Here is a 27,803-nt window from a genome sequence, read left to right as displayed (position 1 = left end):
GCCAAGCCTGTTCCAGGGAGTGGCCTGTTTGCTCCCACAAACCTCATCTGACCTCCTCCAAATGCCAATAGGTAAAGGATGTCAGAGACTCAACGAAGAATGCATCTGCTCTCTCCACTGACACCAGCCACGTGACTCTCTTCCTCTCCAAAATCAGGCGTTGACCAGCACAACAGAAAGAACCAATGACATCAGACTTATAAGGGGTGTAAACGAACTGTCCAGAAATAGAGTTCCTGAAATAACAGATCTCATTTAGAGCAGAGCTGACTCCTTTACATGCTCATTCACTGAACAAGCCCTGACAGGATGTATAGCCCTGAACCTCGTGTGGCAGGTGTAGACCCTGCCCTCAAGAAGTTTATGTTCTAGGGGTTCCCAGCCTTAGATGTGCACCCAAGTAATTCAGGGGCGTGGTTAGAAATACAGTTCATCAGGTTCAACACCAGAACTACCGAGTCAGGCCCACGAAGACAGGGTGCTGCGGCTATTGTTTTTGTCAGTGTGATTATGCTAGTTGTTGTGGCTGTCGTTCTTGATGGCCCAGGCAATTTGGATGGGCAATTTTGCAGTCATAAAATGCAGAGTTCTAGCTGGTAAGGTTAAGTCCTTCGTGCATGGAAAAGGGGACAAAATAGCAGGATTAAGTGCTTGTTTTTGAAGTCAGGTAAATCTGTATTCAAGTCATGGCTTTGGCACTTTTATCTGCATGTCTTGCACACTTTCCTTAAGCTTTTTGAGCCTCAGTTTCCTTATCTATAAGACAGGGATAAGAATAGCACCTATTTCATAAGGCTACTGAGAAGATTAAATGGAATAATGAATTTAAGGAACTAAGCACAGTGCCTGGCACACAGCAGTTTAATAAATGTTTGCTGCTGAACTGGTTTCCTTGGAGAACGTATCTCCACTCGGCGCTGCCTCACCCCACCATCCCTCTCCTCTAAGAAGCTGGGGAAACCTCTCATTAGTCACCTTTCTCTCTCCTTTGATGCAGTATTTCTAAGTCCCAAGGAAGCAGGTAAATGTGCACGATGGTACACACGCTTCCAAGAAGATTTATAAAGTTAATCTCACTCATTTATTTGACTGAATCAGTCCTGAGGGAAAATGACTGAAACAGAGCCTTGAAAACTGCCAGCATAGTTATGAAATCATTTACAATGGGGAGGATTTGTGATAATCTTGTTTTTCACCACAGACTGACAACCACTGGTTAGAAGGGAAAAACTAGAAAAGGTTCTGTGTTCTTGAGCACAGCAGACCTCCCTCAGTTAACAACCAAGTAGAATTTCTTGGAATGGAATGTATGCAATTTTTCAAAACCTTAAAGCATCCCAAGTTTACCTGACAGATGTTTGACCTCCATATCTGAGCCCTAGCTCCTCTGGCAGAATTGGTAAGGTCGGAGGGGTGGGTGGGGAGGAATGTGGAATGGAGGAATGGAGAAGGGAAATGGAACCGGAGCGAGGGAAATCCATCCTTTAATTCTGTCTTTCCACTTGCTGAGTCCTGCCATTTGAAGAGCATAAGCTCCAATAATGTTAAACACTGGAAAACAAGGTAAAAGGTAGTACTCGGTTTTTGACAATGCTTGCTTATAAACTACTGGAAGACAGGGGCTGTGTCTTCACTCATTAAAGTATGTTAAGCAAGAGATGAATAAATCAGACACAACTCCTGTCCTCATTAAGCTTAGAGTCTGGCAGTCTAGAGTTGTAAATGCAAATGCCTACAGGGCCCAGGAAGGCAATGTAAATCTTTGAAATCGGCCTGGTGTGATAGGACAGAGAATGGTGGACACTGTGGCACCCTTAGGAGATCATGTTCTACCCAACAGAGGCGACAGCTACTCATCAATCTACTGCTGCACTGTGGGAATGCAAATCCAGTACTGCCAAACCTTCTGACTTTTTCAAAAGAAACTGAAAATCTCAATTTTTGTACGTGCAGTCTTCTGATTTTTAAAAGGCAAAGAATTAAAAATTTTAAAACGCTGTTAAATTCAGTGGATCAAAAAAAACCCAAAAAACAAAACCACAAATCCCTGTCTTGGATTAAATACAACCTGAGGGTTTCCAGTTTGCCATCTCTGGTCTAGTTACTAAGACCTGGCATAATATCTAGTACATGGTAGATAGAGAAAAATATTTGCTTAATACATACATACATACCTAGTGACTTTTCATCAGAGAAAGTCTAAACATCTGACAGTATTTTCCCAATGTGGGAGCAGACTTCTCTAGTAAAAGGGCATCAACAAGTAGAAGACTCATGCAATTCTGGAAAAGCTTTACCTTTGCATGTCTTGGTGGAGAAGTCAAGATAGTACTGTGGGCCACAGCTCTCATGCTGACAGTCTCCAAAGAGCAGGACCTTGTTTGGATCTCGGCAGGAGGTACAGCTGGCCTGTGAATCACAGCTTCCACAATGTGGGTCGCATGCTGAGTAGATAGGAAAAGAAAATGACCAGGTGATTACAATTGCAAATACTGAAGCACTGATCAAACCTAGACAGATGCTGCAAAGGAACAGAGCCTCGCTCCAACCTATTTTTAAATCACGGCTCAGAACCCTACCCTGCGATCAACAGAAACAGAAAATGTTAATCTTGTTTTCCAAAATCAAAGAGGGTAATTTTATTTTCCAGAGAAGATAAATTATAAACCCAAGAACAGAAATCCCACATCCAAACTGCCCTGTGACTCAGCAACAGGATTAATTTATACTTATTCCAAGATCTCTGGAATGATAGTCCAGAGTGTCATTGGAACCTTGCTTCTTAAGGAATCAAGGCCCCTACAGTTTATGATGTAGATTCAGATTTTTGTCTGATACCAAGATTAAAATCAGGCATCAACTTATTCTGGAGCTCAGGAAATCCCATATTTCAAGATACGAAGGACTTTAAGGTGACCTGGCTTACTGACTTGCTCAGTTGTAATTCTTAGCAGTCACTTAATTTAGGCATTCAGGGATGATCTCCAAATCTGGCCATGCTTCTATCGCTGCCTGATTCAACAACTAGCATTTCTCCATTGACTCAGTTGTTCATGCTAGAAACCTTAGAGTCTCTCCTGGCACCTCCCTTTCTCTCACTTCTAATTCAATTACTTACTGGATCTTATTTGTTTGAACTCTCCTATATAATTCTCAAAACTTCTTGCTTTTCTCCATATCCACAAATACCAATACGTCCAAGCCATCATCATCTCCTCCTAGACCACTCTCATAGCCTCCTAATTGGTTTGACTGCCTTGCATTCTATTTCCATGTATCTGTAAGAGTGATTTTTTTAATTCCTACTTCTCAGGTGTCAGAGGACACTTTCATCTATGAACTCATATCTTTCTTCAGTCCTGGAAAAATTCCAGCCATCATTTCTGTAAATATTGCTTCTCCATCATTCCCTCCATTCTTTCTACCTAGAAATCATAATAAACATATTTGAATCCTCTCAGTATAATCTCCAAGTCTCTTGTCTTTAACTCTTACTCATTCTTCAGTCTCTTCTTCAAGAAGGCCTTCCCTGGCTCTCCAGTCTAGAACAGGTCTCCCAGGTACTGTTTTTATACCTTTCATTCATGCCATACATAAAAATGTTCAATTTCAGCGATTATTTACCATCTGTATCCTTTACAGCTGTTAGCTTCATGAAAGCGAAGACTAGGTTTCTGTTGTTCCTTGCAATAGTCCCCAGCACCTAGCTGGTTATCTGGAATTTTGTTGGTGTTCAATAAATACTTGCAACATAAGTGAAAGAAGCCAGATATCGTAATTATATATACTCAAGCACTAGCATCTCGGCCTCCCTCTAAAATTTTCTCTCAGCATGTGTCAGAGGAAAAGTCTAGAGAGTGATCATGTGAGTTTTAGTGCTAAAGGATATCAAAGTGTGTGGCACAGTGCAGAAAAATGACCTCCCTCTAAAATAAAAAGAAACTCCTTTTGTTTCACCTACAAGAAAAGCCACTGGTATAAAATATTTGTTAGAATATGTAGACTTGTAATCAAAGGTCCTAGGAAAATTCTAGACTGGATTTTCAAACAGTTTGAAAATATTAGAAAAAAATATTTTTATTGTTGGAAACTTATATGAGACTAAACTTTTATCCTTTGGGGAGGTGCCGAAGGGTTTGACAAAAACCCTAAATATAAACTTGTGAATACAAAAATGAAGTGGGGTCTACCAGCTATAAGTGGATTTGAAGATGGTTGAAATACATACTCAGAAAGTTGTCAGTAAATCTTTGTAATTGGAAATGAATGTATTTAGTAGAGTATTATGATGAAGTCTTAATTTCTTAGTTGGCCAATATTTTTATTAATTACTTTAATGAAAACAAAGAAATTATGCTAATGATATTTAAATATGACGCATACACTTACATAGGATACACACATAGTTAAGTTTCACCAACTGAAAGAAAAACTCAAACTTATTTTGGCCCATTGTATCAATAAACTAAAAGTAATCAGACGAAATAAGCTAAACTGTAAGTAAAGTCCTGCATTTATGTTCTATAACCAATTGTACAAACATAGGGGACAGAAGGCCTGTTTAGAAAGCATTATTATAAAAAATGATCTAAGAAGCGTAGTTGATTGAAAGCTTACTAAAAGTTGATATGGTTACTAAAGAAACTAACACAATCTTAAACTGAAGAGCCTTCACGTAACCTCAGTGTCAGCTGGACGCCCTGCTGGACATGGAGCTGCAAAACAAGGCCCCTGTACTGACAGCTGAGAGTTTCTTGTAGTTTACTTCCTCAAGCTTCTGTCTGCCTCCGTGGTCTTGAATCCTTCTATGAAGTCTCTCATTCCCAAAGCATGACTCAGCTCCTTCACTGACTCCCAAAAGAAATGGGTCCCGCCGAGCATTTGGAGATGTTAAAAGACTTACATGGAGGATTTGGAGGGGTGCAGTGGTGTCACACTAAGAAGCAGGGGGCTTCCATCATTTCTCTTCAAACGCTTCTTCCTCTTTAATTGAACCCCTCAGCCGTCTCCAAGGCAATCCCCAAGTGACCTTGTCTCACTCAAAGTAGTTCTGCACATAACCAAACCCCTTGGGTTCTAGCTTCCCCGTTCAGAGGAATGTGGGTGAGGAGACTTTTCTCCCTCTTACAATATTCAGACCAGAGGGTATTGGTCTTACTGCAGTCACGTTGGTGTGACAATGTCTGGAGTAGCAGGTGCAGCTCTCTGAGGTCAGTGACCCCGTGGGAAGTGCTAAGAGGACAGTGAAGAAGGGGCCGAGGGGACCAGAAAGCAGTGAGGGAAGAGGAGATGTATTGATACTTTAACTATCGTTCATTGAGGAGGAGGGAACCTCACAGCCTATGAAGCCCACTCTCCCTCCCTGTTTTCTACTGTACCTCAGAGACAGTCCTCCCTTTCTGCTCAGTACTCCACTGACTCCAGTCCTGCTCAGAGCAGAGAAGTCCAAGCTAATGTCAGACTTTGGAAGGGAAGCATGCGAATGAGGGAGGAGCCATTCTACACTGCTCCAGAAGGAAGCTCTAGGGCTGATGAGAAACAGCCCTCATCCGCACCGATGCACCTGGCTTCCTTCCTCATCTGTAGCATCCTGTGAGGGGATGACAGAGAATCTCTGCCCTGGGTGCAAGGTTGGTTCAGGTGCGCTAGAGTCTTCCTCCTACTCTAGGGCACTACGGTTTCAAGTACTGAGAACCTCATTTATCATCTCTTCTTTAAAGTTCCTTCTCAACTGGCGATCCTGAAATTTTAGAGCTCAGTACGCAATTTCTAAAGGTTCCTGTAATCAGAATCTAGACAGTTCTGAAGCTCTTACTTTCTTCTATAATATGGTTATATTATAATGCCTCCCCTTAATATTGATTATATTTCCTTAAAAGCCCTTTACTGAACAATTCCTAAAATAGTCAGGCCTATAATTGTCTATAATGATGCGCATTAGAAAGGGACATTGTAGATTTTTTTTTATATATTAGAAACTCAAATAGCCTAACTTAGGGGCATACCTTACTCAGTCTTTGGATGAAGGAAACCTAAGCTTTAGCAAACGACTAACGTTAGAAGATGCTTAATTTAACTGAAATAGTCTATAAAATCGTGGTTACATGGTAGCATAGCAAATGCATTTGTGCAGAGCAGAAGCTTTCCAGAAGAGAAATATTTCAATGCAACGTATTTTTGCCACCTATAAGCCGTATAAGGGACTCTGTTTTTTCTTTTGAACTTTTATTTCTGTGATTCCACTGCAGTGAAGAGCCTCATAAATCTAAGTCACTACTTCTACCCCAACACTCTTTTGCTCTTGAATAGAATATGCAAGTGTTTCATTCGTGTCTCTTGTGTTACAGAATCTACAGATTCAGGCAGACAGTTGATATATACCAAGCAAAGTTTTTGTTACAAAAGTGAAAAAAAACCCAAAAAACTCTTTTCATTGATCCAAAAGGGATTTTTATCTCTGGTATCTCAACAGATGATGCAAAATGGTGGGTTCCGTATAACTTCATTTCAAATGCAAATCTTTGTAAGAATCTCTGTAAACTAACAGTAATACCTATTTTTCTATCTATAAAATATAAATATCTTTTACTGCTTGATTTGCCTCTCATTTCACATGAGGATGAAGATGATAATAACAACAGTAGCTATACTGAGACCTCTGCTAGGGTCTGTGCTAAGTGCAATAACATTAGAGGTAGGCACTATTATAATCTCCCTTTTATAGAAAAAGGAAACTGAGGCCTAGCGGTTAATTCACCTGCTCAAGCTCACAAAGCTAGTTAAGTGGCAGTTAGGATTTGAACTTTAGTTACCTGATTCTAGAGCCCACTCTCCTAACCATTACTCTATATAATTCCTTCAACATGGTACTTCCTAGGACAGAAAATTGAAATATCAGTACTGTATTTGTTAACTGTCATTTTCAAAATGAGAAAAGTATAACACAGTTTTTTGGCAACTGACACTTTACTGACTGAAATAAAGTAAGCTGCCTCAGCCTATTTCAAAACTGTTCCTTCATCTGTGAATCACTTCCTAATTTTTTTTCCACCCAGATTTGCCCTCGCCTTAATTTATCTTAACTCTTTCTTTGTGCATGACTCAGGTAATTAATCATATTTTAACTTATTTGAGAACTAAGATATCTATACAAGTAACTTGCATGCAAGACAAAATAAACTACTGTTTGGGCAGAAACTGAATACTTTGTAGCATATAAAGCCTTGCATACTGTCAGTATTCAAAAAATACATGTCAAAAACAAATTAAACCCAGAGAAGTGCTGAGGTTCAGGCCTTTATACTAGAATGAGCTCCACTCTCCCACTCTCTGCTTAGGATCTTGGAATTGGATCACTGAGAGAAACCATAGGAATAAACCTGACTAACCATTTTATGATTTTAATGAGATAACTAGAGAACAGAGAGGTTAAATGACTGACCCAAGAACACACAGCTTGGAACCGGCAGAGGAGATCCCTAGTCCAGCACTTCTAATTAGGCCCATATCTGAGTTATAATCTGCTAATGGCATCCATATGCTTTGTAGATTGATTTTCTTTCTTTTCTAAAAATAAAGGCTACCAGGTGAAACTATGGAAGCAAAAAATCCCTGTTTCCTTCAATGACTCCAGAAGAGCAGGAAAGGAGAGAAAGTTCATTTTTTTAAAACGTACGCTGACAAGTGTGGTTGTCATCGAGATAGTGCCCTGGGAAGCAGGCAGCGCTGCAGGTGCCAAGATGGGACAGAACAAGGTCGGTGTCACATGAGGAGCAGGAGAAAGGTCCTCTGCCCTGGCAGGTTCTGCAGGAGCAGTGACATTCTGCAGACGGAAGAGACATAAAGAGAACCTATGAAGCCAAATTCCCTTCCAAAGCAGCATCCCAAGAGCCATTAATAAAAGCCCCAGAGCAGAGAGCATTAGCTGGTCTGGTTTATTGCCCCACAGTGTGTTTTCCCTCTTTCTCTCTCTCTCTCTCTCTCTCTCTCTCTCTCTCTCTCTCGGGAAGTTCCAGCCTTCTCAGCTATTGCCCAAGAGAAGCTCATGGGGCACGCCAGCTCCTGTGTCCAGCACTTACTCACTTTTACAAGCTCCTCTCTCTGCGAAGTATCCAGAAGGGCAATCGGGAACACAGAGATCTTCTAGCAGCAGGTCCCGGGCATTCTTGCACCTCAGGCAGACGCTCCCGGTGTTGTAGAGGTCAGCTGCACAGTGCTGGCATAGAGGATGGCAGTCTGGAGAGGACATGGGAGCACAGAGAAGGCACGGATGCTATGAACACAGCGTCTCATTTCTACACCCAAGCGTAAAAGGGATTGCAAATACCACCGTTGCAGCACAGATGGCTGGAGAGTAGCACAAAGGCAGTATACCTCAGTAAAGTAGAAGCTTGGGACCTGTACGAATTTCATGTTTGAGGTTTTTAGCAAATGGCCAGGCCCAGCACAGCAACTGAGTTTTCGTCCCTTTCCAATTGAACAACCTTCAAGTCCTAGGGCAGCATGTGATAGATACTTGCCAGGGGTATAAAAAGAACTATCAGATAACAGAAACAGTTCATCATATCAGCATATCCCCCAAGAGCTCCCAGAACTCGCATACCATGTGCCCCTCGTTCACAGAGCTCCTAAGCCGTGCTCAGAGGCCCCATGAGGCTCATCTCCCAAATGTGGCCTTCAAGAGTCAGCAAACCAGCCTCAGGCATTGATGGTGGCGGCGGGTGGTGGTGGTGGAGGGATTAAGGTTGGTTGATAATAGAATTGGGGGGAAAGTTTAGTCTTTAACTAGAGGTAAAGTTACAAAGAGCTGAGCTGGAAAGTCATTTTCATGACCTGATACACAGTTCACAGAAGCTGTTGTGAGAAAATCCATAGGGCTAATTATCTGGGATGGCCAGCACTGTCTCTTGTTCTCACCCGTGTAAGAGTCATCCTTTAATTAAAGAACTTGGTTGTGTTCAGCTCCCCACAGAGGTGAAAATGCCCTCTGTCCTACCTTAAGTGGTAATAACGCTTCAAATCCTATTTACCAACCTCCATCCCAAAGATGGAAGAAAAGCCACAGATACTGAATTACCCCCCAAAATGAAAAAGGAGTAAAGACCTAGGAAAAGAGAAGAGACTTCTGGCTATAGGTCCTGTCCATCTACCCCCGTAGGATTCAAAGCACTGTTTGCAGTTGCTAAAACACCATTCGGCGGCCACATAGGTCTTGTTTCATCCCAAAGTCTTGTAGATAGTGATTGTGATTTCTAGCGATAGTTAGACTAAAAACTCCTTGTCAATAAAACAGATGATCTGTCTTTGAAATCTGTTAAAACAGGTCTTTCTCTCCATACCCTCAGTGATACACTTTCTTAATTGCGGATCATCTGAGACGAGTTCTTTGCCAAAGAAGAGATCTCAGTCCCATACCCAGCACCCACTCATCCGCATGAGAAGCCTTTGAGACCTCTAGCCATTCCAGAAGTTGAACCCAGAGTGTCCTCCGCAAAAACCCTCTTTTAGCAGCACACAAGTGAACAGGACCTGACCTTTCTCTGAACTTCAGGAGTTTCGAATTACAGGCAGCCTTTTGCCAATATTAGAAACAGTTCTTGATATCCTAAGAGGCAAATTAATCCCTATTATAGCCCTTCAGTAAATTATAAAGGAAATGATGGCTGTATTTCGAGAAATCTGATAAGGAGGCTATTTCCCCCCCGATTTAGTGTACGGTTTCCACACAATGCCAACCTTTTTGTTTTCTTTTTCCTGTGCTTTCCTCACAGTGCCAGGAGCACTTTGAAAGTTGCTGGAGCAGATGGCGGTAACTCCGTTTTATGATTACCTTAATGAGTGGGTACAGGTTAGAATTGAAAACCCAGGAAACTTGACTGATTCAAGGCTCCATTATTTGAAAAGTCTTGGCCTCTTCCTCTTTAAAGCCAGTGCTTACACAGAGTGCGGGGCTCTGGCAGGCGTCAACAAGATCCGCAGGTGTGCAGTGGTCTAAAAACTAGTTGCATCTAACTGAGGCTTTCTCTAGTGTACAATTAGAGGAATGAAAAAGAATAATCACCAAGGGGATGCTTTGAAGAGAAAGTAAGCAGATCTCTGGAATTTTCTGTGGGTACAATAAATAAATATTTATGGATTTGTTTGATCATGGGGATCTCTAGAAGCTGTTTAAATGAAGAGTGTGATGTATATTAATTACTTCTAAAGGCACCTAGAGCTGGTTTATGGATGCTCCTTCTTGCTCTCATGGCAGCAGCTTTGAAACCCTTGCTACTCTTCCCTGGTCACCAGCCCACGTAGCCCACCCTTCCACATCCTCCCCAGTTATTTCACCTTCTACTTGACTCAGCCCATCAAACATGAAAACCTTTGATTCTTTCCTGCCAAACCCTTCATTTCATTCCATCTCCCCTCACAGGAGGAAATGGCTATTTCCTCCACCCCCATTTTTTAATCCGATTTTCAACATGATTTGAACATTATTGTAACATTAGTGCATCTTTTACCCCCATCTCTCTTCATCCTCCTTGACCTCAACCTCCAAACATGCTCCACATTACCTACTCCCTGCAAAGTTTTTCTCAACAACCTCCCCATCTCTCTTCTTTCCTTTACCACCCAACTTCCTTGCCTCCCTAACTTCTCACTTCACTGTAATCTGCCTTCAACCTCCACAATTCAACTGTTGTATTGCTCTTGAAAAGGTCTCTGACCACCTTCTAATGACCAAATGTAATGGCCTCCTCTAATTCCTAACCCACCTGAAAGGTGTGCAATACATGACACTTCGGATCACCCCCTTCTTTGACCCTCTTTCCCCTCTTAGCATGCTTTATCCTGGTGCTCCTCTTGGTCATTATCTGCCTCTGAATGCCTGATAAGTGTAGAAATTCCTTACAACACTTAACTTCTTCTATCCTCCTAACGTAAGTCTCATTCTCTGGAGGTCTTAAACCAGCCATGGCTGTTTGCATCATTTTGATATACAGCTACCAAAAGCCAGTGGAAAGGGCTCAAGAGTTACAGAGAGAGAGAGAATGGGAACTGGTACAGCCACTGTGGAAAACAGTATGGAGGTTTCTCAAAAAATTAAAAACAGAAATACCACACGATCCAGCAATTCCACTTCTGGGTATTTTTCTGAAGAAAACAAAAACACTAAATTGAAAAGACATATACACCCTTATCTTCACTGCAGCATTATTTGCAAAAGCTGAGATATGAAAGCAACCTAAATGTCCATCAGTAGATGAATGGATAAAGAAGATGTGGTATAAATATCCAATGGAATATTACTCAGCCATAGAAAGAATGAAATGTTGCCATTTGCAACAACAGGGATGGACCTTAGGGTATTATGCTAAGTGAAATAAGTTAGATAGAGAAAGACGAACACCATATGATTTCACTTGGATGTGTAATCTAAAAAGCAAAACAAATGAGCAAACATAAAACAGAAACAGAGTTACAGATGGAAAGAACAGACAGACAGTTGCCAGAAGGGAGAGGGTGGATGAGATGAGTGAAATAAGTGAGGGAGAATAAGAGGTACAAATTTCCAGTGACAAAATAAATAAGTCATGGGGATGAAATCTACAGCATGGGTATACAGACAATAATAGTATAACAACTTTGTATGGTGACAGATGGTAACTAGATTTATCGTGGTGATCATTTTGTAATGTATAGAAATATCAAATCACCGTGTTGTGTACCAGAAACTAACATAGTGTTGTAGGTCAATTATACTTCAATAAAAAAACAAAAGAGGGAGTTGTAGAGGCTCCGTAATCACTCAAGGCCTCTGCCTCTCTCCATGGCTCCACATTAAGCCTTAAAAGAGGCATCAGATCAATCACCAGACATACCACATTGCATGATGGAGTGAGTACCCAGAGGCAAGGAGAAATCAATAAATGACACCTGAAAATATAAAACAATCAACCACAGGTTGTCCAAAGCATCACATTAATCCGAGTTAGTTTACAGTTTCACATTACACACCAGACTGTAACTATTTGAGTCTGCAAAGTTCAACTCTTTTTGTTCGCTACCTGTATTTATTCCTTATTCATTTATCCATGGCTTAAAAACTCATACTGAACAGCCAATCCTGTGAATAGACCCCAAAACAACAGTCTGAGTGGGTCCCATGTTAATACATCCCTGCAAACCTCTCTTCCCAACTCTGTCTTATACAAGCCCCCAACAGAAGACCACACAAAACCAATATGCTCTCAAACCTTGCTCTGGAGTCAATCTGAAGGTCGACTGATTTTTATTAAACCAACCAGAAAAGAAAAATAAATTCCTAAAACCTAGGAAGCACCTTTGTCTTAAGAGGCTTGAAGTCAAAATCTCTTTGCAGGAGAGAATTCCTTGGGAGAGCTCAAAATGAGTTATGATGTACAGGGAAAGAAGCCAGAAATCAGAGCAACGGGGCTTGAGGATTAATCCTAGTGTTCTGATTTACAATCAGAAAAGCATCGTTCCCGAGGGCAGGCTGCTCAGTTGTGACAGGCTACAAGTGGCCAGTCCCCCTGGGCACCAACTGTAGGCAAGCTTCAGGCTCAAGCCCCAGAGGCCACTGTGATCTTTTATGCAGAGAGGGGGCTCAAAACAGGGAGCTTACGGTTTTATTTTTCTGACTACAAAGTGAGCCAAGGAAGAAAATATGAAAAACAATTTTACATAGTATAAATGAACATAAAAATCCCCCATGTGGGCCTTTTAGAGTAAATAACTACTAACATGGATATTTTTCCTCGTAGTTCTTTTTCTATACAATTTTCCATATGTAGATTTTTACATAGATGAGATTATATTAAATATTGTCATATAATAACTTTTTTTTAAACTCAGTACCATCAGCATTTCCACACGTCATTAGGGACTCTTCGTAAACATCATTTTTAGGGTTTGTATAATATTCCAGCATTGAATAAACAAATAAAGATTTACCATTTTTCTTATACTTGATCATTTACTTCCAATCTGCCCACTTTTATAATGAAGGCCATGATAAGACCCTTGTGCATTTCAGATTATTTGCTAAAAGACAACGTCGGGCTTCCCTGGTGGTGCAGTGGTTAACAATCTGCCTGCCAATGCAGGGGACATGGGTTCGAGCCCTGGTCCGGGGAAGATCCCACATGCCGCGAAGCAACTAAGCCCATGCACCACAACTACTGAGCCTGCGCTCTAGAGCCTGCAAGCCACAACTACTGAAGCCTGTGCGCCTAGAGCCCGTGTTCCGCGACAAGAGAAGCCACTGCCATTAAGAAGCCCACACACCACAATGAAGAGTAGCCGCCGCTCACGGCAACTAGAGAAAGCCCGCGTGCAGCAACAAAGACCCAACGCAGCCAAAAATAAATAAATAAATGAGTAAATAAATAAGTAAATAAATTTATTTTAAAAAAGAGTTACATCCAAGATACATTCTTGAGACTGTTTCATGGTAACTTGGCCTGCTCTAGGAAATTTTTTTAAGTTTATTTTTTATTGAGGTATAGTTGAATTACAATGTTGTGTTAATTACTGCTGCAGAGCAAATGGCTCAGTTATACATTTACATACATTCTTTTCCATATTCTTTTCCACTGTGGTTTATCACAGGATATTGAATATAGTTCCCTGTGCTATACAGTAAGACCTTGTTGTTTAAGGAAATTTTAAAATAATAAAATGATCTTGGCTAATTTGGTTGGTGAAAATTGGTGTTACGTAGTTGCTTTGGTTTGGATTTCTTTTATTGTAAGCGAGGCTGAGCATTTAAAAAATCTTTCTTTCAAACCACAAAACTGTTCAAATGTCTACTGTACTCACAGAGCTTTCAGTATGGGGTGGGGACAAGGACCCTGGATACATAATTACACTTAAGTATGAAATCTGTGTAATCTTATAATAATTTGAGATATCAACCAGTGAGTTCTTTCCTCATCCACTGCAACCATCCCTCAATGGACCAGGGAGTGTGGGCCACCATGTGCTCCCAGAGAAAGTTAGCAGAATCAGACCAGCACAGATACCAAATTCACAGAGCTGAGGGCACAGGTGAAAGATAGAAGAAAAAACAAACTTGAATGGAGCTAGGAGACCCAGGCCCTCCCCCACCAATACGACTCCTACACTGTCCACCTCTGTACCCCAGCCTAGAAAAACCCTTCGAGCTGGTGAGGAAGAAGCAGAGAGACCATTCAATTTGCCTCTCCCCTCCCCTCCTGTGGAACAGGTTGGAGGTAGCTGAGTGGAATATTCAAGAATCCAACAGTGAGGTGGACTTGGGCTGGGCTTCTTTTTTCTTTTTTTTTGCGGTACGCGGGCCTCTCACTGCTGTGGCCTCTCCCGTTGCGGAGCACAGGCTCCGGACGCGCAGGCTCAGCGGCCATGGCTCACGGGCCCAGCCGCTCCGGACCGGGGCACGAACCCGTGTCCCCTGCATCGGCAGGAGGACTCTCAACCACTGCGCCACCAGGGAAGCCCGCACTTCTTGTTTTTAAGCAAACAGAAGATTCCATTTGTTTTCTAAATATGCACAGCATGCATACATACTAAAAATGTAAATACATAAAAAATTAATACTTTAACTCAGCAGAGGCAATATCCTCTAATATGTCACCCTGCAGCTGTGAGGAAATTATATACGGTGGTCATCACCGTGTGATGTTATCTTCAAATCGCAAAGGCTCTGCTTCAAGGATCAGTGAGGATTACGCACAATCACGATGGATGGAAGCACACGGCAGTGAAATGACTTATTTCACTTCTTTGGAGCAAAGTCAAAAAAGCTTGAAGATATTAAAGTAAATGTGTACTGTCGAAGCAGTGGCTTTGGATGTTAGTTTTATGAGGCAGTGACTCCTTAGCTGATAAATAATGGACCTATAAAGACAATTTTGGACACATAGTGAGATTTTCAATAATGTCCTATCAGTCGATTAGGTTCTTAATGAAACCACATTAAATGTGTTTGGAAGCTGTTAAAATAATCAGCACTTGTAGCTGTTCCTCATCAGGTGAAAAAGGAATATTCCGTGCTGAAGCTCAGGGTCCTTAAAGTGTGTATAGACTGAATTCTGATGCCACTTTTAAAATTGGCAGGGTTCTACGTGTGAGACACGTACAGCAGGAATCCAGAAAATAACATGAATGGCAGAAGAAAAAGAAGCCTCCTCTCTTCCCCTTTTGATCAGCACTTTGGTCCCAGCCCACCCATCAGTTCTTTAGAAATCACGTGTTCTTTTTAGGGTTAAGGTTTAGGGTTAGCTCTGAGTTAATACAAAAACAAAACAAAACAAACAAACAAAACTTCCCATTTTTTCCGTGTCTGTGGCTACTGTTTTATCCTGAAAAAACCAATCATCAACAACAACAAAACCTACTACTACAGATTGGCCTTAGCGTTATAGGACAGTGATTTCCACCCAGTGTTGACAAACTTACAAATGTGGTGAGAAGGCTGCAGTAGGACCCACGGAGACAGAAAGCTGGAAGACAGAGTGGGTGAGAGGCAGTGTCAGATGTAAGAGCAAGGCTCTCTCCTCAGTTCTGGTGCCAGTTCTTGCTGCCAACAAGGAGACATGAGCACCACTCCTGTCTGTACCTGACCTCCCATCAGTTTATGTTTTACTCTTGCCTTACCTCCAAAATAGAAAAAAGTTCACTTTGATCAACATTTATGGAATGTGAGTTGGGCGTGAGGCACCATGGAAGTTGCTGCAGGAGATAGAGCACTGAGTCAGAGTCAGACCCTTCCCTCAAGATGCTCATGACAAGGTCCGATGTCGGAAGAAAGCCACAATTAAAATGCAATTAATGTCTAAGGAGGACAAGAGAATATTTTATCCAAAGTTATGGAATAAGAGGGACTTTAACTTTGCAAGATGAGGCAATGATTAAAATATGGAATAGGGGTGGGAAGGAAGCAGGTGTAACTCAATTTTGAATTACAGTTGATCCTTGAACAATGCAGAGGTTAATCTGAGTATAACTTATAGTCAGCCCTCTGTATCCCCCGCCTCCTCTGCATCCTCAGATTCAACCAACCATGGACCATGCAGTACTGTAATATATACTAGTGGAAAATATCTGCACATAAGTGGACCTGTGTAGTTCATAACCACATTGTTCAAGGGTCAACTGTTCTCAGTTTTGAATTACACTGATTGAAAAAATCTGTAGTGGATGGACAAGAGAGTCAGGAGAAGGAAGGGAGGACCTGGTGGGGGAGGTTTCTTTGGAGCTTTCTGAGTATGTTGTTCCTGTGGATCAAATGTCCAGAAGGTAGACAGTTAGAAATGAGAGTCTGGAGATGATGATCATGTGTGGACTTGAGATAGACTCTAAGAAGAAAACAGAAATGAGCATTGGATCAAGACACTAAGGGGCTAAAGGAAAGGGGGTCAAGGAGGAAGAAGAGAAGGAAAGATAAAGAGGGAAGGAAGGAGATGAAATGAGTAGCCCAAAGAGGAATAAACTATTGGGCTAGACCACCTCTTGAGGATGATGGGACAAAGCAGCTCTGGATCACAGATGGAGGAGTTCCCCCGGGCCAGGGTGAGGGAGATCCTTCCTCAAAGGAAGCAATGAGGAAAACGGTATTTAGAAGAAGATACAGAGACATTTGCAGAGAAAAAGTGAGGGAGTTTTTTTTGCTGTTGTTGTTTTTAGGAGATTATGTTAATCTCCTAAACACAAAAGAAAGCAAAGATGTCAACTGATTGGCGTGAGAGTTGAGTTGAGGCAAAGTATAGTGAGTACACGTGGAAAGGCCATGGTGAGCAAGGTGACAAAGCATCAAAAAGAGTTGTAAGTAATACAATTGCTTAGAAGCAGAGAAGGTCCTGTTGGAACTAGATCGGATGATGAAGTCTGATAACGGTGTTCACACGCGTGCCCTCTGAATTGGCACTGCTTCAAAGCCCAGGTCTACTGTGTTTTAGCTGTGAAACACTGAGTAAATTGGTTAATGTCTCTCATCTCAGCCTCCTGGGCTGTAAAATGGAAATGCTACTAATCATAGGACTGACCTCCCAGGGTTGCAGTCAGGATTAAATGAAATAATGTATGTGAGGAGCTGGTACATAGGAAGTGCTCAATAAACATTAGTGATTATTCTTTATCTGTGGCAGGCCCAATCAGGATTGACATTGATACCGATGGTCATACTTACATCTAAGTCACTATTTTTGCCCCATTACATGTAAACACAGAGATTTACATGTGTGTAAGAAAAGTAGATAAGTGTAGCCATAGCAATTTTGCTGTCTCTAGTACTTAAGAGGATAGCCTATGAGCCTAAATTCAGTTGTGTTCTTTAAGCATAAACACTCAAAAGTCTTCTCTGCAATTCAGCTCCTGGCCTGTAGTTCTTATGAAGACAACAGCAATTGTAACTTCATTGGGATCCCTGCCAAGTTGAGAACTTGTAAGTAAGGTCATTTCTAAAGCTATATAAGATATGGTTTAGGAAAAGTCACATGAAGGAGAAAATACAAGTTCTTGTTTTTAATTTAGGAAGGTGTCAATTTAAGCATAGGTCGTGTTCTTTTTTTTTCTGAAAGTAAAAGTTCAAAGAAAAGAAATGCCTTGAAATATTCAATCATCCTTCAGCAGACAGCATGGTCCCTTAAATAAAACACAAATTCAGAGAACAAGGGAGACACAATCATTGAAAGTTCCAGAGAGAGATTGGCTATGCAACTCATAGTTCAAGCAATAGGAGATAGGGTGACAGATGAGAAATAAGAAAAGAATGTGCATTGCTGAAAAAGAAGATAAGGAAAATAAAGAAGGAGGTGTTAAAAAAAAAAAGACACAAGAAAATTGAAAAAATATAGAGATAGAAGAATAGGGCCAGATGGAATGAAATAGAAGGTGAAAAAGAAGAGATAAGAAGCAAAGAAAAATGAGTCACACTAAGAAGATCCTTGATGTAATTAGCATAGGATGCACTGGAAAGGGATTAAAGTAGACCTTAGGACACCAGAATCAAGTCATTCCTTTGCCCGACATTTCCTGATCACCATCTATGTGCTGGTTAGGCACTGCACTGGGCTCTTAATCGCACTTCCACAGGAAGTTTTCTTGGGATGATCAAATGAAAAAATAAGTGAGAAAATGCTTTAAAAATTATAAAATGTCAAGAACACAACATTATTGTTATTAACAATAACATGAAAAACAGACCTCGTCCCAACCAAAGCCTTGGAAGTCATACTTAGTTTACCAAGCAGTAACTCTACCTCCTGCTGGTTATTGCCCATATCCACAACAGGAAAATGGCCAATCAAATTAAGTTACACAACAGATGTATGGATATGGGGTGGGGAGTCAGAGAAGGGTGGGGGATGAACTGGGAGATTGGAATTGACATATATGCTATGTATAAAATAGATAACGAATGAGAATCTACTGTATAGCACAGGGAACTCTACTCAGTGCTCTGTGGTGACCTAAATGGGAAGGAAATCCAAAAAAAAGGGGATATATGCATATGTATAACTGATTCATTTTGCTGTACAGCAGGAACCAACACAACATTGTAAAGCAACTATACTCCAATAAAAATTAAGTTACACAAACATAATGGAATACTATTTAGCTATTAAAAATGACAATTATGTGGATTCTTCCAATTATTTGCCAACACATGGAAATACACAAAGTGATATGAGAAATTACAAAGTAATACAGGCATAACTCACTTTATTGCACTTTGCTTAACGCTGCTTTGCAGATGATTGCTTTTTCTTTTCTTTTTTGTTTTTTAAACAAACTGAAGGTTTGTGGCAACCCTATGCTGTCAAATGATGGTTGGCATTTTTTAGCAATAAAGTTTCTTTTTTTTTTTTGTCCACACCTCGCAGCTTGTGGGATCTTAGTTCCCCGACCAGGGATCAAACTCAGGCCCTTGGCAGTGACAGCGTGGAGCCCTAACCAATGGACCGCCAGGGAATTCCCAATAAAGTATTTTTAACTAAGGTACTTACATTATTTTTTAAGACATAAAGCTATTGCACACTTAAGAGACTACAATATAGAGCAAACATAATTTTTATGTGCACTGGGAAACCAAAAAACTCATGTGACTTGCTTTATTGCAATAGTCACTTTATTGCAGTGGTCTGAAACTGAACCCACAACATTTCTGAGATATGCCTGTACCTAGCTGCTGATTACAACTGTGAAAAATGCATATATATTTAAACAGATAAACAACAAGGACCTACTGTATAGCACAGGGAACTCTGCTCAATGTTACATGGCAGCCTGGATGGGAGGGGAGTCTCGGAGAGAATGGATACATGTACGTGTAGGGCTGAGTTGCTTTTCTGTGCACCTGAAACTACCACAATATTGTTAATCAGCTATACTCCAATATAAAATAAAAAGTTTAAATATTAGTTTTAAAAATGCATGTATGTAACCACTGAAAAAGATTAAAGTACATGTGGAGTGATATAAACTATTAAAATTTAGTATGCATTAATGTTTTCATTTAAAGTTTATTTATTTATTTACTAAGGGTATATAAAATAAAAATACATGGCAATCTAAAATAGCTTCCGGCATTTAAAACAGACCGGCAACTTCTTGCAACTTTCCCCAGTAGTGCCTCTCCAAACCGTCTTGTCATACCAGTCCCCGATGATCCACCTCTTAATCTACAATCAGAAAACTCTTCTTGAATCCCTATTGTTGTAATCAACTGTGTTTGTCCTCATCCTAGGTTCCTAGGTTCAAATCTTGGCTCTATCTTCCAACTTTTCTCATTTTGAGTAAATGACTTAAATGTTACTTAGGTTCAGTTTCTTCATATGTAAAATGGAGATAACATTAGTACCTACCTCGGAGGATCATTGGTAGTATTAAATGGCAAAATGCATTCAAAGCAACTAGCACAGTGCTTGTCATGTAATAAGCCTTCAGAACTGTCACCTATTATTAGAAACTCACAGAGAACATGAGCTAGTCAATGCCAGGTGCTAGGTATTTAGTAGAAACAGTCAGCGTACCTAGGAATTACAACGTGGGAGATGCCAAAAGGAAGCTGGTCCTAGAAGGGACGGAATCTGAGCGAGGCCACGAGGGACGGATGGGTAGGATTTTGATGATGAAAATAAGGTAGTAACTGCTACGCGTTTTAGTGTGTGCCTCTTTCCTTCTTTCAGCTTACAGCCTCAGGAGCAGCTACAGCAAGATGTAGAGCAGCGCCAACCCACCTTCCCCACATGCAGAAACTGCTATAAAACAGAACTGGCTCCCACCTCTCTGGCTTCAAGTCAGAGTATCTGGAGGCAGAGAGCTGTACACTGGCTCATGCAGGGCTCTTTCTCAGTCCTTAATGATGTTCAATTTGAACTGTTTTGTTTTGTTTTTTTCATTACTCAGTGTTGCACTTCTATCAGCTTATTCCAAAACAAGGATTTGTTGCTCTTTTAATCTGTGCATTTCAACCTTTTCACCATGTTTTTCAGGCTCCTCTTTCAGAAATGAGTGACAATGAATGGGTAAAATTGTAGAAGGGACTCAAAAGGTTTCGTTTTCTTTTTAATGATTTGGAAGAAAAATGTTAACAGGTTTTCTAATCAGTCAGCCCAGGTTCAGAGAGCAAACACTTCTCAGACCCAATGCTAGAGGAAAATTACTGATTGCTCTTTGATGGTCTCAGCAGTCAAGAGAGTGGCAACCCTGAGAATTCTTGGGGCCCCCTCTGCTTGCCAACAGAGAAGAGAAGAAAGGACAGAAGGGAGGGACGCACTGAGGGATGGAAGGAAGGAAGTCCGCAATCTGAGTATAGCTTGAGTATTTCATTTTACCTTTAGGGAGTGCCAACAAATTGTCCAACATACTAACATCAGCTAGAGCAGGGCTTCTCAAAGACTGTTCTGCAAAGCAATGGTTAGCTCTGTGAGAGTCTATAATAAACCGAAGGAAGGGGTCTGCAATGAAATGTTTGGCAAATGATGGGCAGACTCCTTCATCTCAGACATTCACAATGCACATCTGCTTATTTAAGGTTTTGAGAAATCCTGAAATAAAGAAAGCTGCTTAACTTTATTTAACCAAGAGTTTCCTAAATTTATTCAGCCACGAGACATTTTTGCATGTAACACCTATTAACCATTGCTTAGAACTCAACTACCATGGAATACAATATGAAAATTCTCAGAGCAATATTTCTTTACTGTCATTCGTCTTCTTTTGCTTACATTCTGGCACAGATTTATGAAGAAAACAAACCAGCATTTTAAAAAGTACTGCATAAAAAATGTTTAATCCCCTAGAATCCTACCATCCTAACAAATCAGCTATTTAAAATTTTGCAGTCTTCATAGAAAACAAACCTATGGTTACCAAAGGGGAAGGCTAGGTGGGATAAACTGGTAGTATGGGATTAAAAGATGCATACCACCATGTACAAAATGGATAAACAACAAGGATTTACTGTATAGCACAGGGAACTATATTCAATATCTTGTAATAAACTATAATGGAAAAGAATAAAAAATATATATATACATATATGTATGTTTAGCTGAATCGCTTTGCTGTATACCTGAAACTAACACAATATTGTCAATCAACTATACTTCAATTAAAAGTAAAATTTATAAATAAAATTTTGCAGTCTTCCCCTCTACAATATTATGCTCAGTATTATCTCCTTTTCTACGTAGGAACTAAAAAGTACAACCTTCCCATTAGACATTCCAGAAAGCCTGAGACATTTTTATTAATGCATCTTCATTTGGATATTTCTCCTTCATGTTTTCTTTTTAATTCTCACCCTCTTCTATGAACAGGAGAAATGTTTTAGCTGTGAAAGACAAATGAAGGGAACACCCCAGGCTTTGAAATTTGGGGAAAACTTTCTTGAGATGCAGGCAAAATATAAAGAAAAAAGAATCTATGAAGAAAAAACCTGTTTCTTTTTCACCCCATTTCATTCATCTTTGCTGAAAGCCTTCACCTCTGGCCTATTCTCACAAACTGTATATTTGCTTTGATAGACTTGAAGGGAAAAAACTCCACACATATGACATCTCCCTATGTGATAACACATTGAGGTCACTGGACCTGTTCCCAGGATGTGTTTATTCTTATCTGTGTGATAGATTAGATGCAATTTTCTTCCTTAAACAGCTAAGTGAAATTAAGAGGTCTCTGATGATGATCTTAGGTACAGCTCAGATAGAGAATAAATCCTGTGAGTAAATGCTACCACCCTGCAAAGCTCACACACAACAGAGGGAGCAGAGAGGGTGCTTCTCCAGGGCTTCCACTGTTAGACCTTCCCAAGGATGATGGAAATAACTCTACTGACGGCACTGCACGGGGTGAATTACCTTCTGCTTTTTCTATCACTAGGACTCCTCCTAACACCTTCCTGAGTTTAGATAAAAGTCATTGAAATGTTCCAGGAGGTTAACTTACAACTGACTGAAGCAACACCTCAGCTAAAAACAGAGTTCCAGGACCTTAGGTTTAGGGTAAAATGAAGATAGCAGATAAGCTCATGGTGGCTATGTTCAGAAAGCTGTGTTCACTTAGACTTTCATCATCCTCCTGGACAGCTACCCGAGATGTCCAAAGGTCCAACCTGCCCAAGCTCAAACGCATTATCTTCCTATTTTGGCCCTTGGTAAATAATGCTCCCATTCGTCGAATTTACTTGACCAGAAATCATCCCCCAAATTCCCTCTCCCTTAGCCTGAGGGTTAAGAGATCATCAACTTCTGCTGCTTCTATTAGGTTGAACCATATAAAATTGCCAGTATTTGACCAGGTTTTGCCCACAAAAGAGCAATCCCGCGTAGGTCAACCTAATATATAATTAATGCTTATTGAAGCCATGCCTCTTGCTTTTCATCCCCTCAGCACTTTTCTCATCAAAGGGCTTCATCTCTCATCTGGATTCTCATAACTCCCTCAGGCCTTCTTCTACTCAGTCTTCTGTAGATCTTTCTCTTTGCAGAAATGTAATCATAACATTTCCCTCCTTAAAAACCTTCAAGAGATCCCCACAGCCTTGACAACAAAGCATGTTCTCCTTAAACAGAACATACAAAGGCCCTCGTGACCTGCCTTGCTTCCTCTTCTGCTTCAGGTCACAGCACCCCTGTCCTCGGGGCTGGCCTTCTACTTAACTCTTTTTTGGTGCCTGAATAGAAAATATTCTTTGGCTTGTTTTCTGGAATGCTCTCCCCTCCAAATCTCCAAACCCCTCTAATTCTTACTCATGTTTCCAAATCATCTCAGTTATGACATGTTCCATAACTCCTTCCTTCACTATATAGTACATTTCCTGAATGCAAGCACTTTATCTTATTCATCTGGGCCTCCCCAGAGCCTAGCACAGTGCCTGGTATGTGCTTAAAAAATGCTTGATGAAGCCATAAACGAATGAATGCATTACAGTGTTACAGAGAGAATTGGGAGGTGTTTGGAAGGGGCATATATATATATTGAAAAAGTAAACTTTGGGGTCAGTGCACTTCTCTGAAAGATCAACAACTGAAATTACCCGTCAAATTTTTCTGTAACAAATATTGTTATGCCATTCTCAACTAAACACAGGATTTCCAAACACTAGACAATGGGTTACATAATTTAAAACATTCACTTAATGTACCTAATCTCAGGACAGCCAAGGTGTGTCTCTTCCAGCTTATCGTAGTGGAAACTGCTCATCTAGGGCTGGGGACTTTCAGAGTCATGTAGCCTAGTCCCATGATCTTTTATTCTAGGGGTCCCTTATAAGCCTTAAAAAATTAATGCAATTCCTAACCACCTACTTTACCATCAGAGGTCTCTGGACATTGGAGAGAACAGAGCTGATTAAAAGTTAAATTTTTCCAATCTCCTTATATAAACATTTATTTATAAAATATGTCCCAGCATAAAATTTTTAGGGTCCACAAGCAGAATAGGTTGGAAATAGAAAAGCCATTATGAAGGTTCAACCTTCTAATGTCTCTCTCTGACTATAATCTCTCCCCACTACAATCCATCTTCCAAAAAGCTTGCAGATTTCCTGCCTATAACATAGTCTTAGTTATCACTGTCACCCCTAAAACTCTCATAGCCCTATTGTCCACAAGAGTCAGTGCAAATTTTTCAGCCTAGAACTTTGGGTTCTCTATACCCTGGTTCCAACTTAAATTTTCCAACCATTTCATCTAATATGCCTTCACTCAAACCATTGTCCTTCAGCCAGGCTGGACCACTCTCACTGGCCATGAATGGCCCACATGTTCTACCCCCTGCGCCCATCTCCTGGTAGAACCACATCTGGAAAGCCTGCCTTATTTCCCTCTGTCTAACAGAATCCTAGCTATTCTTCAGGAAGAATTTTAGGCCCCATCTCCTCCACAATGCTTTCCATATCTTTTATTTCTACCTCCTCTGAACTCCTACAACCCATTCTGCCCTATTGATGTTATTATCCATAAATTGCTTTGTCCTGTTTGTTAACTGTACTTGTGTCTTTGGTTCACCTCCTTAAGTAGCCTGGAAGATCTCTGTGACCCCTCAAACAGCAACTCAGCACCCTGGAACTCAGTCGATTCTCAAAAAATATCCACTAATGTGTTTTAACCATGTTAGGAACCTCTTACTAGCTGCTCCTTTGTATCCTAAAGTAAGAATCAGTAGCTGAACTCAAGCTTACAAACTATAATACCAGTTAGATCCGTCCTTGCCAGATTCCTCTTCAAGGGGAGGCACTAATGCCTCCTATTTGCCTGCTTCCCGAGTCAATCCTGATTACACTGGCAGAACTGGCAAGCAGCTCACACCCTACAGTGGTCGGGTATCACATTTGTCTAAAGCCTGGAATCTCTGAGCTTCTACTTTCCATTGCCTCTAAAACGTCTGCAGTCTCTAGAATCGGGTTTTGCCCTGAATCCCAGCCTATTATGGCTGTAGACCCGCTCTCGACAGTTCAGTCTTCCTAGGGTATAGATCTTGGACCCTAATGTCTAGTATTTTTGTTTGTTTGTTTTGTTTGGGCTGCACCACACAGCTTGTGGGATCTTAGTTCCCTGACCAGGGATTGAACCTGGGCCCTCAGCAGTGAAAGCTCAGAGTCCTAACCACTGGACCGCCAGGGAATTCCCTCTAATGTCTGGTCTTTAGCCAAGGTCATGTGCAAAAGGAAATGGATCGCCCAGGACCATGGCGCCACAGCCACACTTGAAGCACAATCATTGACTTGCTGTATCGAAGGGGCCTGCTTGATACTCTGATCTAGACAACTGGCCATACCTCCTCCCTGCCCAGGAACAAGCCCTACGGCTTGGTCAACCCCTCCAGCATGCATCCAACCAGATTTCTCAGCTTTCCCACTTGCCCAGTGGATCCCAGAATGCCTCCCAGTCAAGCCCTTCAGAGTGTGACAACAGCTGCTGCAGGTAAATCTCTTCAAGTTGCTCCTAGAAGTGAGTCAAGAAATACAAAATAACCCACTATTCTGTAAGTTCCCCTCTCCAGATTGTAAGCTCTTTGAGGGCAGAATAATTGTCTTATTCATCTTTTTTTTTTTGGTATTCTGAGCATCTGACCATTAGTAGACAAAGATATTTGTTGTAGGAATGGATGGATGAACACAAAAACTGCATGGCTCATTCATCATTATCCTAATTCCAGGCTGCTTTCTTGATTTATTTCTTTTTGAGATGTGAGTACTAAACTGAGGAGGAAAAATCCCATCTCCTGAAGCAACTGATTTACTTCTAGGTTAATCTCCCTACATTTTTGTGCCTGGGGCTGATGACAAAGTTTCCCCACAGCAGGAGATAATGTAGGCAAGAGGGCGACAGTCTTTTGAGTGACTGTTTTGAATATAACTTCTCGTTCTCTTAAGCTGAAGTGCACCACATGCACATAAGGAACCATTATCATGGCTTCGGCCTTCATTAATATGAGGGTCTACGTTTTCGCAGGAATTGCAAGAGTATTATTAGAAGATTATACCTGAATCCACAGATATTTACCAAATGTCTGATAGGAAGCAGTGAAGTGAGTTTTCAGACATGAGACAAATATCTTGCAAAGAGAGCTCTTATTCTGATGACAAAGGACAAATACGAGAGCCTTCTGGAGCCTGGCAGGAAGAGCCCGAGCCTTTGGCTAGTGATTGCTGAGACTGTGAAGGGGGTCTCACTCACCAGCACAGTAGCCCATGAGGTTGAGGAACTGCTCCTCTTTACAGCTGGTCCTGCAGCTCCCACCAGCCAGAGTAACATGAGGGTGACAGGAGATGCAGTCAGATTCCGACGGGCCATGGCACTGCCTGCAGGTGGGGTGGCACTCTAGAAGGAAAAACAAGAACCAGGATTGGAATTAGCAGCTCAGCATGTAAACACATGAAGTACTTAATGTACTCCACAAAGTACACTAAGAGCAGACTTCAAATACTAATCATCTTTTGAAGATTCCCGAGCAAGCCTGGCACACCCTTAGGCATTGACCGAAAGACGGCATTTCTAGCGTCAGTGAAAACACTGGCCATGAACAGAACGTGGAATCTAGAACCACTAAATGAGAGGAACTGGCTGCTCAGCATGACCATCCGCATCTATAAAAGTAAGGACGTCCAGGTCAAAGTGTCAAAGCAGAAAAGCAAGTGGTAAGACTGTCCCTCTCTAAAATTCAAAGAGCGAGACAGGGAGAAGTGGGAGACATTTTGCTTCTTAGAAATCCCGGGCAGGCAAAGGGGAAACCATCCACAGCAGGGGAAACTAAATCTTCTCACTGGAGTCGGATGCCAGCCGTGCTCTCCCTCCAGGCCACAGCCTGGATGCCTGCTTTAGCAGCAACACTTAATTAAAATACAAAGAACTGAAAAAGGCCTCTTTCTGGAGGTGATCCTGAGCCACGTTTGAAGTTCAGTCCTTTAGACAAAACTGTCAAAGCTGTTTTCCCCAGAAAAACCACCTAATTACTGAGAGGTACTGCACTGAAAAAGAGCAGTGAGTCCCAGTAAGTGCAGGCAATAAAGATAAGGATGGCAAAGAATCAAAGAAGGTTGCAGCTGTGGCTGCATTTGTGCTGCCAAGGTGGGCAGCAGGGGCAAGCGCATGGAAGGAGATGGAAGGATTTCTCTGCCAAGGACGAGAAGGTCTAAGCCTGTCTGATTCCAAGAGGAGAGGAGGTGAAGGGCTGGAGCTGGGTAGAGCTTGCTGGAACCGATGACAAAGAATTCCCTTCTGGCACAGAGCTGGTGGGAAGAAAAGGCACAGAGTTCCAGCAAAGTCAACTGCCTCTCATGTCTTTTGGCGGAAGGCCAAGGGAAGATAAGGAGTTATAGGGGGAAAAAAAAAAAAAGCAAGCAAGCAAGAAAATGAACTGCTGATTAGAAGGCTAGGATGAACTATCACCCCTTCTACATTCCTGAGGCTCTTAACTTTGCAAACGCACGTCCAAAAGATACTAGCGCTCTCAGGACGATCTCCCACCACCCAGTGCTTCCTCCTTGCCAGAATATTTCCAATGACCTTGGTGCCCCGCCGCCTGCGGCGCCCTCCGTCTGCGGGCTTCAAGCAGGCAGAGGCACAGGCAGAGAAGAGTTAGAGCTACTCAGACTTTCCTCCCCAAACAATTTTCCGCACACGAAAACCAACTGGGTGAGGGTGAGAGCATATAAGGACAGACCACAGTTTTCAAAGACAGCCCCAGTGACAAAGAAACCAGGACCCCCCCCCCCAACTGAGCTTGATAGAGTGTTTCAAGTAAAGCAACCCATCAGGGGCCAACAGAGACTAAAAAGCTAGTGGAAGAAGACAATTCCAGAAGGA

At 41.4% G+C, this 27,803-nt stretch overlaps 1 protein-coding gene across 2 annotated transcripts in view; it reads right to left on the bottom strand.

Annotated features, from left to right (window-relative positions):
* The window catches only part of FRAS1 (Fraser extracellular matrix complex subunit 1), a 450,824-nt gene that overhangs the window by 166,332 nt on the left and 256,689 nt on the right, over positions 1-27,803 (bottom strand). For both annotated transcript variants that reach the window (XM_059065863.2, XM_067035878.1), the window contains 4 exons: positions 26,175-26,318; positions 8,083-8,235; positions 7,676-7,822; positions 2,298-2,444 (listed from right to left, as the gene is read on the bottom strand). In XM_059065863.2, coding sequence (XP_058921846.1) covers positions 2,298-2,444; positions 7,676-7,822; positions 8,083-8,235; positions 26,175-26,318 — 591 coding nt within the window. The remainder of the gene's footprint in view (positions 1-2,297; positions 2,445-7,675; positions 7,823-8,082; positions 8,236-26,174; positions 26,319-27,803) is intronic.

This window comes from Kogia breviceps, chromosome 6 (genome assembly GCF_026419965.1).
Source record: "Kogia breviceps isolate mKogBre1 chromosome 6, mKogBre1 haplotype 1, whole genome shotgun sequence".
Taxonomy (NCBI): Eukaryota; Metazoa; Chordata; class Mammalia; order Artiodactyla; family Physeteridae; genus Kogia; species Kogia breviceps.
The sequence above is the reverse complement of the archived record's forward strand: the minus strand, read 5'-3'. Positions and strand labels throughout refer to the sequence as shown.